The 11,098-nt window shown below is 35.1% G+C and overlaps 1 protein-coding gene across 1 annotated transcript; it reads left to right on the top strand.

The window, feature by feature from the left end:
• The first annotated feature begins 1,218 nt into the window (after positions 1-1,218).
• On the top strand, positions 1,219-9,193 carry LOC18598091 (uncharacterized). The gene is made up of 8 exons (XM_018120597.2): positions 1,219-1,374; positions 1,481-1,678; positions 1,887-2,009; positions 3,045-3,082; positions 3,182-3,335; positions 5,010-8,246; positions 8,425-8,558; positions 8,718-9,193. The coding sequence occupies exons 1-8, from the start codon at positions 1,294-1,296 to the stop codon at positions 8,962-8,964; spliced, it is 4,212 nt and encodes a 1,403-aa protein (XP_017976086.2). The 5' UTR covers positions 1,219-1,293; the 3' UTR covers positions 8,965-9,193.
• Positions 9,194-11,098: the final 1,905 nt, after the last annotated feature.

Raw genomic sequence — 11,098 nt, 5'->3', positions numbered from 1 at the left:
TTTTTATTTATTATTTGATTTTAGAATATGTGTATTAATTTATCTTTTTTACAAAAATTAAGTTTAAATTCTTCTTTTATAAAAAAAAATTTGAAAAAAATTTCATACTTAAAATCAAATTTAAATGAATAACTTGTATTATATTAAAATACAATAATATAAAAAGATTAAATAAATTTTTTTCATCATGTTAATGTCACATCAATGCTGATGTTATTTTTTTTAACAGTAAAATTGGATACTGTTGAAAGAGGGATTAAATTAAAGTAATTTTTAAAATTAAGAGATTAAATTATTACAATTTTGAATAGAAAAATTTAATTGAAGACTTTCTAGATATTTTGACTTTTTTAATATTAACAAGCCAAAGGGGATAGGCCCGCCAACCCCCTGATTTCACCTTATGCATACTATGTAAATGACCATAAATAAGAAATTATTCAAATGATATATTAATGTTCAATGCCCACGTGACATGCATTAAAACTCATTAATAGACTTCAAATAATTGCCTATGCGTGGGATAATATTATGGTAGATATTATTTGTCCCAATAGTTTTATTAATATGATAATATTTTGTTAATTGAACATTAAATATTTATTTATTTATGAATAAATTGACGACTCATAATTTGGTAAAGCACAGCTTTAATTTAGTCCAATATATAATTTTTAACAAAAAATCAAGACAAAAAGGTTAAAACAAGTAGCATTACCCTACCCAATACCCATGTTATAATACCTTATTGCATCGCCAAGTACAAGAGAAAGTGTTTGGCACATACAAGGATAAGATAAAGACAACTTCTCATAGAGATGGAATGCATCGAACAACACTAAGTTGGAAGTAAGCAAACTTAATAGCATATTGATTTCATGTTTGTCTCGCTGTCTAATGATTAGGCAGTGGAATCTTGTTTAATCAACCAACCTTTGTTGTACTTTTGTCTCACGGCAGTTATGTCCAGTTTGTTCAGACGCCCATTCCAACTTTGGGGACCAGCCAATTATTTTGAGCCGTCCCAAAGTCTTTACTTCAAAGTTGACTTTTTGTACATGTGTCAGTTTCAGAGTGGTGCAAGGGTAGTAGTATGACTTTTGGTACACCATAGTGTTTCTGCGTAGGAAGGAAATAAAGTTGACGAGTATGCTTCACAACAATGACCAGCAAGCTAACAATCTCCCTTTAGGTGGTAATACAATAGAAATAGTGGTAGTATTGTTGCTACGCTATCTCCAGATTTTCCTAATTAATTCAGAAGGAAAAGATTTAGAAAAAGCTGGGAAAACAATGTTCAGGTTGCACAAAACAAGGCCAACTAAATCAGGGGAAAAGATAGATTTTAGATTCTCCAACTTCAAAGCGGTTCAGGTAATTCATACTGCCATTTTCTTTCTTTTTTTTTTTTCCCAGTTTAGTGCTTTCGTTTGAATATTAATCGAGTGAAATACTGTGTTTTTCTGGGGTTTTGTGCTAGGTACCAAAAGGATGGGACAGGTTGTTTATGTCCATAATCTCTGTGGAGAATGGAAAAACCATTGCAAAGACAAGCAAAGCAGTAGTCCGAAATGGGACTTGTCAATGGACAGAGGCTCTGCCAGAATCTATATGGGTCTCACGAAACGAGGCTTCCAATGTGATGGAGGATTGTCTCTTCAAGCTTGTTGTTGCCATGGTAAATGCTGATCATAGTTTGCAAGGATCGTTTCTGTTCCGTGATTGAATTTAATTTTGAACATCCTTCTTCTTTTGGTGGTGTGACGCATTCTTCTGTATATTCGTTCTTGTAAACTTGATCCGGCCATGTTTATCTATGGATCATGTCCGATTGAATTGAGTGAAGTAATAGACGATAACATTGCAAATTGAATGTTGGATTGTAGGGATCAGCTAGATCTGGCATTCTTGGAGAGGCTACAGTGAATATGACTGACTATATAAGTTCAACCGCCGTTGTTCCAGTTTCATTGCCACTGAAAAAATGTAACCATGGGACAAATTTGCTAGTGAGTATCAACCCTCCGAGTTCTCTACTTGTTTTTCTCTTCACTGCAGATGTCTTGTTTGCATATCCGGCATCTCTTCTTAATTTGTTACAAAATCTTTTTCTTTCCCCTCATTTTTGCTTCTAATTTTGCTTTTATTTAATTTTCCCTCTTATCTTCCGTTATAAAGAGAAAATTTAAAATGTCAGCCATACAGAAGAGATGATATTCGTGATTCCTTGGTCACCAAAATGAAAAAATTATGGTAACTCGTTGTACCTGGCCCGTTGTAAAGCGGTGGGGCTGCCCATAGGAGTCAGGGTCCTGCGAGTAAACCTTTCTTTAATGGCTAAATCAATCATTCATTGTATTAACATGTTTAACTCGAAAACAATATGGTTAACATTGCATTAAAAACATATGCCAGCAGTTACAAAGATTATTGGATGAAAACTTTTGCACACAAGTAAAAAATTTCTTCAACGCTCTTAATTAGGGAAACCTTAGCCCTTATGAATGCGACTTGTTAGTAGTTACAATTTACGTTTGGGAAGAGATGTAGTTAATCTAAATCTTAGAAAGATGATCGCTATCAGTCACTTACCAAGTTCACTTCATTTTTCTTGAAATGAACAGTGTCTAAATTATTTCCAAAACACTTTCACCTACTGTCTGTTGTTTGGTACAAGGGAGGGGCAGTGGCCCTAATCAAAGCTTTCACCTACTTACTTCAAAGCAAAACAACCACTTTTTTCTCATGCCCTGGAATCATTTCAGGTCACATTAGCCGTGGGAAGCATCCTGTCAAACATTTCAGGTGCCCTGGTCAATAGCAATGGCGTTCAGATAGAAAATCAAGCTTACACATATAAACCAAATCAAAATTTGATTCGGTCCTTGAAACAAATCTAACTTGACTTAATAATTTCAAAACATTCTTTAGTAACATGAAAGCGAGAATGCAGAAGCCAAAGCACTTTGCTAATCTGAATGAGACATAAATTGAAGCTAAGTTTTTGTTTCTAACGACATTGCACCTATGATTTTGATATGCAGGTCAAAATTCATTGTTTGACACCAAGATTAAAACTCATGTTTGTATCATCCAGTGCCCTTGGGTCAGATTTTCTTTCTTTCTTCCTCTTAAATGTTATATTAGATCATAAAGATTTGCTATATATGGATTATTTTAGGGATGAAGAAGCAAAGCAGACAAATTCCCATGGTGAAGAAAATAACACCGACCCTAGTCATATGAGCTTTAATTCGGATGGACCAGAGAGTGTCGAATCGCCCCCTAGTCAAGATTTGGTCTCTGCCCCGCACCAAGGAGAACTTGAGAGCAGGGTACGTTATGGTCTCATTTTCTTCTTCTTGAATTATTACATGAACAACCAATAAGAGATAGACTCATATAACAACTTAATATAATTAGCTTTAATGTATAGTTTATTTAAATATAAATTTGTTAATGGATTTGATGAACCAAAAAAGATCTAGAACTTCTCAAGTATGTGCTTTATGCATTATCGAGTTTAATGAGCTTCATCATAAACTTTTGGTTATCAGTCCTTACATTGTTGGTGGAATAGAATCGCAGTTTTTGTCGGACAAAGTATACGAGCATTTAGGTGATTAGTCTAAACAATCACCAAACGGGAACCATGCAGGATTCTATTCCCGACCCCCAAATTATTTGTATCTAATTGATGGCTAAAACAGAAATACCTAATTTTAATTGATTGGAGTCACTAATTCTAGGGATGTCAACGGGTACCTTATTATAGGGTATCTACGGGTACCCTATCCGATTACACCGAATTAGGGTACTCTATAAAAGGATTCGGGTACCACTCATTGGGAACCCGTTATTCGAACACGATTAATACTTATAAATATTTTATTATTATTTTAATAATTAAATTAAAAATTTACAATTTCAATCAACTTTACAAGTAATTTTTTTTTGTTAAAAACTAACAAATATGTGAAAAATATAATTACTCTAATTATTAATATGATGACATTAATATATTTAAATTAAAAAATTATTAGATTGTTAATTATGTTTAAATAATTTAAATATTATATCATATTATAAAGGAATATAATTACTATTATATATATACTTTTAATATACATATATTTACTTTTTATTTTGTGTTAACATTACAAAAATTATGACTTATAAAATTATTAATTATAATATATATACCATTATTTATATAATCTTATAATATATATACTTAAAGAAAGCTTTTGAGATTAGAATAGTTTTAGAACCTAAATGTTTTTTTTTAATTTCATGAAATTAAGAACAAATCCTTATAATTGATTAAATTAATTCATGAAACTATTATTATTAATTAACTTATAATGTCTTTTAATATATATAGTTTATATATTGTGTTAATTTATAAGAAATATAATTATTATTTTATATATTAAAATATTTTTTATGTATGCGTGTGTATATATATATATATATATGTATTTTAAATATAAATATATTTACTTTTTATTTTGTATTAACATTGTAAAAATTATAACTCATAAAATTATTAATTATAGTATATATATACCTTTATTTATATAAACTTCTAACATATAAATTTAAAGAGAAGTTATAAGATTAGAAAAGTTAATTAGGTAATTGGGTACCCATAAAGAAGATTATAATAATTTTTTTATTTAATCGGGTATTTAAACGGGTTAGGGTAATTATAGGGTAGTAGGAATGTATTAAGGTTAGGGTTAAGGTAGTAATTTTTAAATTATTTGGATAGTTAATAAAATTAAAGTAATTAATTTTTAATAAGATGAGTTCGGATATCTCAAAATTATAAGATACCCACCCCGTTGACATCCCTAACCAATTCTCAAAGCATCATGTTGTTACTCGAGTAACTAAAACTATATATCTGGTCTTTTATAAATCTTCAATCGGAAGTTTAGGACATTTTTAATAGGTTTGTCATCTTGTTTTCCTTTAAACTTACAGAATTTGTTCTTTCACTGCAGGAAGCAAGTTTCTCGACTTCAGATTCACATCACAGCTATGATTCAGCAGAGAGTTCCATAGGTAGGGAAAGTTTCTCTACGGTAAGCAACTTGAGTGGTGATGCACAGAACCTGATACAAAGACGAGATTCTCCCACCTCCCAAAATAGTTTACCTCTTGGGAATTGTCATCTTGATGATCCTTCTCAATCAAATGATCCATCATTTGATTCACAAATTATGGGTTCAGAAAGCACTTTTTTGGATAATCAGCAAGAGCTTTCTGCATCATCTTTGAGAGTCACAGATTCTTCTAAGAATCTTCTCGAAGCTGCAGAAAAAACGATTGAAGAGCTTCATGCAGAAGCAAAGATGTGGGAGAGGAAGGCCGAGAAATTAATGCTTGACTTGGACATATTGAGGAAAGAACACTTTGACCAGTCCAAGAATCAGGCAAATCTGACCATGGAGCTATCAGCAGCAAATACAGAACGTGATGGACTAAGAAAAGAAGTTGAACAGATGAAACTGTTGTTGGAGAAGTCAATGGCGAAACAAACAACCTTGGAAGATTCATCAGTTCGGGACGAAGGTGTAACCCATATTCAGAAGGAATTGGAAAATGAAATTGGGTTCCAGAAAGAGTCCAATGATAACCTCTCTTTGCAGTTGAAGAGGAGTCAAGATGCAAATATTGAGCTTGTTTCAGTTTTTCAGGAGCTGGAAGGGACCATAGAAAAGCAAAGAGTTGACATGGAGAATATTTCATCCCTGCAGTCAGAAATCAGTAAACTGGAAAATACCATCCAACTAAATACAAAGGAAAATAGGAATTTAGTGATCCAGCTGCAACAATCAAAAGAATCAGAGAAGAATTTGCAGGCCAAGGTACAACTTCTTGAAAAGGCCTTGAAGGACAAAGAAGATGACATGGAGAGTGGAGTGGCTCAGAACAATGATGCCCTTTTGAATATTGAGGAAGAATACAAAAGTACGTTAGCAGCTAAAGAAAGAGAAATTGTTAGTTTGAAAGTGAAGCTATCCGAGTCTCTCAAGGAAAGACATTCTTTGAAACTGGAGTCCAGAAAGGGAGGTGATGCACATCTGATCAGGGAAATTGAGGCCTTGAAAGCAAAACTAGAGGAGTTAGAAAGTGATTGCAATGAGCTGACAGATGAAAACCTCGAATTACTACTCAAGCTAAAGGAAACAAAGAACAATTTCAAAGGAGGAGTTGCATCCACTGATTTTTCACCTGATGAGCTTTCAGCTAGTGCTGGGTCTGAAGTGAGTGAACACAGGTCACAAATGCTTTATCTTGAAGAGAAGCTAAAAAAGAAAATTCTCAGGGAGATTCAAAGTGATTATAATAGTTATATTCAAGAACTTGAAAGTCAGAAAATGGAATTGGATGCTGAAGTAACGGAAGTAGGAAAGGAGTTAACTCAAAAATGGACTGAGACACAAACACTTGAGGCTACTATGCGGTCAAAGGAAGAGGAGAATGTGGAACTGAGACGGAATCAATGTAAACTAGAAGCTGAGGTGTCTAATCTTCTAAAAGAAAAGGCTCAACTAGAGGATAAACTGGATGTCCTCCAAGGAGAAAGTGATATTGCTACTAAGTGCCTGGATGATCTGCGAAATGACATGATGGTGCTGAGAAGCAGCATGGATTCTGATGATTCCGCTTATAAAATTCTTGAGAGCAAGTCTTCAGAGCTAGAAAGAGTAAAACATGAACTTGAAATGCATTTATTAGAGCTGGAAGATGAAAATAAGCAATTGTCATTACGCCTATCCCTTTTGGAAGCTCAACTAGAAGATTTGAAAGATGAGAGAGATTCATCTCGAATGCAACTTGAGGATTCCAAATCACTTGCCACAAGTCTGAAAGATGAGATAGCTAGATCTAGAAATGAGATGGAGCCTCAGAAAACAGATATGGAAGAAAAGCTTCAGGATAAGCATGTTCAGTGGTTAGCTTCTCAAGATAAGTGTGAATATCTGAGAAGAGCAAATACAAAGTTACAAGCAACTGCCGAGACACTCATAGAAGAATGCAATGCACATCAGAAGTCAGCTGGAGAGTTGAGGAAGGAAAAGTTAAAATTGGATGAGCATTGTGCGCACTTGGAGGCAAAATTAAAGGACTCAGATAAAAACTTGATTGATTGCAGCAAAAAAATTGAAGTTTTGGAAAAAAATCTTACTTTGATGATGGAAAAGTTTGCACATAAAGGGGAAAGTCTAACTTTGGAATTGGACTCAATTCATGATAAAAACAAGAAACTTGAGGCGGAACTGAGGCGTGAAGAAAGCTCCTGGAATCAATTGTATTTGGAGAAGACAAATGAAGTTGAGAATATTCGACAAGAGGTAGAAAACCTTGCAATGCAACTCTCTGCAACGCATCATGAGAAAGAGAAAACAGCTAATGATGCTCTACATCAAATTTCTGGTTTACGTGTAGACAAAGTTAGGCTGGAGTCGGCTCTTGAAGAAGCCGAATCTAAAACGAAATGTACCGAGAATGAGTTGAAGAAATTGCAAACTGAAGATAAAACAAAAATGGAAGACCTGTTGGATGAGCTTGCAGCCTCCAGAGAAAACCAGGAAATACTGATGACCGAGCATGAAAAAGCTCTGAAGTTGTTGGAGAGTTACAAGTCCAGTGAAGGGAAACTTAAAACCTTTGTGAATGACCTTGAACTAAAGCTTACTGTTTCTGAATACGAACGGCAGCTAGTATCAGAGCAATCTAGCAATATGAAGGTTCAGCTGCTGAAAATAGAAAATCTTCAGGAGAACATTTTGGCTCTCAGAGATGAGCGCAATGCAATTAAATCTGACAAAGAGAAACTGGAAGCTTCACTGCGAATAGTATCTGGAGAATGTAGTGATTTAAAGGCAGAGAAAAATTCCATCGTGGAGCAGATTTCTACCTTGCAAAAGGTTGTATCAGAGTTAGAAGACTATAAACATAAAAACGTAGCGTTAGAAGAAAAACTTGTGAAGATGGAGGGTGACCTCACGGTAAAAGAGGCATTACTGACGCAGGATGCAGAGCTTAAAAATGAGCTTCACCAGATCAAGCGAACAAACAGGCAATTTCAGCAGCAAATAGAACAGCTTCAAGAGGAAAACGATGGGCTTCTAATAAAAGCTCAAACCCTCGAAGAAAAATTGAAACTGAAAGCGGAAGAGAAACAGAAGCAGCGTCAGTCCAATTCTCACAGGAACCAACATAAAAGAGAGGTAATGACTTTAATTATGAAATCGTATAATTGCTAGATTTAGAGTTGAGTTTTTGTCACTGCATTTGCATCTTGCTGATTCCTATATGAAATCGTATAATTGCTAAATTTCTTTTCGAAATGCTTCCATTCCATCTCCCCTTTTGAGCATTCTATTACCTTTTCATCTTTCAATCCAGGATAATAATTACGATTTCCATGATGGAAGTCCTCATGCTGTTGGGGTTGATCCTGTCTCCAAGATTCAGTTGCTTGAGAATGAACTTGCGAAGGCTATGGAAGCCAATAACAAGTATAAAGTTCGTCTTAATAGGTGAGTGGAGTAGGAACATGTTAAAGCCCGTAATTTATCCTTGCATGAAGTTCAGCTGCATTAGTTCTGCTTATAAGCCTTCTTCATCTTTGGTTAACTATAAATAAGAAACTTTTCTTTCCTCTTTTAATGGATAATCCCACTGCCATTATCTTCCAGGTTATCAGAAGGTCGAAAAAATCAATCAAACACACCTAAAAAATCAGCTATCGAAGGTGAAGTTGTGGCAAAAGAAAAATATGAACGAACAAAATCATCTCTAGAGGCAGAGCTCAGAGACATTCGCGAGCGTTATCTCCACATGAGCCTTAAATACGCAGAAGTAGAAGCTCAGCGTGAAGAACTTGTCATGAAGCTTAGAGGAGTCAAGAGTATGAGGAGGTGGTTCTCAGACCCTTCCAATTAAGCAATTCTTTTTCCCCTTCTAATTTGAAGCAATTTTCTTTTTCCATTTTTTCCCTGAAAAATGCTTAAAAAAATACAGTGCTAGATTCAATTTCCATTGATATTCAAGAAAGTGTGCTTTCTAGAGACAAAGAACAAAGTGCTTATCTAGGTTTGTAGCCAATAAAATTCCCCAGGGTTGGCACTTGACAGACTAATGGAAGGCAAGATTCCTATACCTTCATGGCAAATTTTTGGTCCCTTCATGCCAGCAAAAAAATCCTGAAGCACATTCTCAGGTCAGATTTAGAACTAAATCTTGTCTCACCTGTTGGCACAAAAATAAGACATGAACTTTAGAAATTATTGTACTATAAAAGATTATATGATGAATGGGTTCTGTGACAAAGTATCAAAGCGGGTAACTATAGGAAAAAGTAGGCTATTTTGGATGATTCCGGTCCAGATAACCAGATGTAAAGTCAATTGCATCGTTTCCTTTCCTGAATTGGACCTTCAATACTTCATTTGCTTCACAAACAGTATAAGGGGATGCACGATCGAGGGGCTTCCATCTACCTGTGCTTAATTCATTGAGAACACCAATTCCGTTTTAGGCCGTAAGCACTGAGACAGTAACTTTTTAATGCTAGTTAGTTTACAACTCTGTTGTGAACCCTGCTTTAATTGGTAAAAATAAACGGCTGCTTATATAATTTGGTAGTACACCATGTACTGCATGACTCAGCAAAGTGAAAATTGTCCTTCAAAGGCATTACGCCATCGAAGAAAAAGAGTACCAAAGTTCTCTGATTCAGAGAACAAAAGAATGATACTGCTGGTGTCACGTAGAACATGAAATCTCACTCAGACCAGAAAAATGCTGAAGGACAACAAAGAAAAAGACCTACCTCTATTAAATAAGACATTTCTTTTTGTGAGGTTTTTACTTTGTGCAAATAAAACTAGAGAATGCTTTGTGATCATGGTATAGTGTGACGCCACCTGCTAAAAATTGTCACTGATGCGGATATTACTAGCTCTTGAAGCCAAAAGTTTCACTCAAATCCTTAATTCGTTTTTTTCTTTATTTTTTTATCAAAACCCAATTCCAGGTTAGAGATTCATCTGTTGGACTGTTATTGCTTTCTTTTTCTAAAAAAAATCGTATAATTTGACCCAAGAAGGTAAGAAAAATTGATAAACAAAAATTCACTAGTGGATTGACCTCCCAGCCCAAATTTTGGCACTTGGCACCAAGTGTGTGGTCAAAAGTCCCATTCTGGAAACATGACTCTCGGAGGATGGAAGGAGCTACCCCCACGTGATAAACAGGAAGGGGTAGCAATCGCAATATAAAATCTAGGGGCTTGGAAAAAAATAAATGAAGGAAACAAAGAGCTGTCATCATATGCAGTGCAAACATGGGGTGGTGGCAATGGTATATCCTTTGGAAGATGCTGAAACTAGCAACCTCCGTTTCACTCTTCCCACTTCTCTTTTTTGGTTCCTTTTAACCAAAAAGTGACAACACACTTATACATAAGTCACCTCACCCTTTTATTGCCCTTATGACCAAGAAAAAAAAACCAAGAAAGAAAAAAAAAATTAAAACCTATATCAACCCATACAAAGCTTCAGTCTCAAACCCTCTTAATTCTGCACCATCACTAGGCCACCCCTGCCAATGGCTTCAAATGCTCAAACCACCAAGGCAGGGGGGCCAAGGCTTCTGGTTTCTTGGTGATAGTGATGCAGTTTCTTTCATTTTCTGTTTTTTTTTTATCATTTCCCACCAATCTTTTCCAAGGACAGTGGGAGTCAATGGAGATTGTTGAAACTGAATCTCCTTCCTCAAGGGCGGTTTCTCTTATAGGGCAACTTCGATCCTTTGGCATTTCAGCTTCCTCGTCATCTCTCTTCACTTCATTATATGATTTGCAGGGCTCGAGGAAACTTTCACCAGGGCGAGTCAGATTATGCTGCATCCATTTTCTTGTTATCTTATTTTGTATTTGGTACTTTGGTATCTTACCTATATATTTGTAGGCCAGTGGCCAAAGTTTCTGTGTGCTAGCTGCAGCCTGGTTGAACGGGTTTTTTGTGCAGAATAAATTTGCTTTTGAGTCATGACTCATGAGCTTGTAAGGTCAATG

Source organism: Theobroma cacao, chromosome 5 (genome assembly GCF_053813885.1).
Source record: "Theobroma cacao isolate CCN51 chromosome 5, ASM5381388v1, whole genome shotgun sequence".
In the NCBI taxonomy this organism is placed as follows: Eukaryota; Viridiplantae; Streptophyta; class Magnoliopsida; order Malvales; family Malvaceae; genus Theobroma; species Theobroma cacao.
Note: the sequence above shows the minus strand (reverse complement) of the source record. Positions and strands in the feature narration are given on the sequence as shown.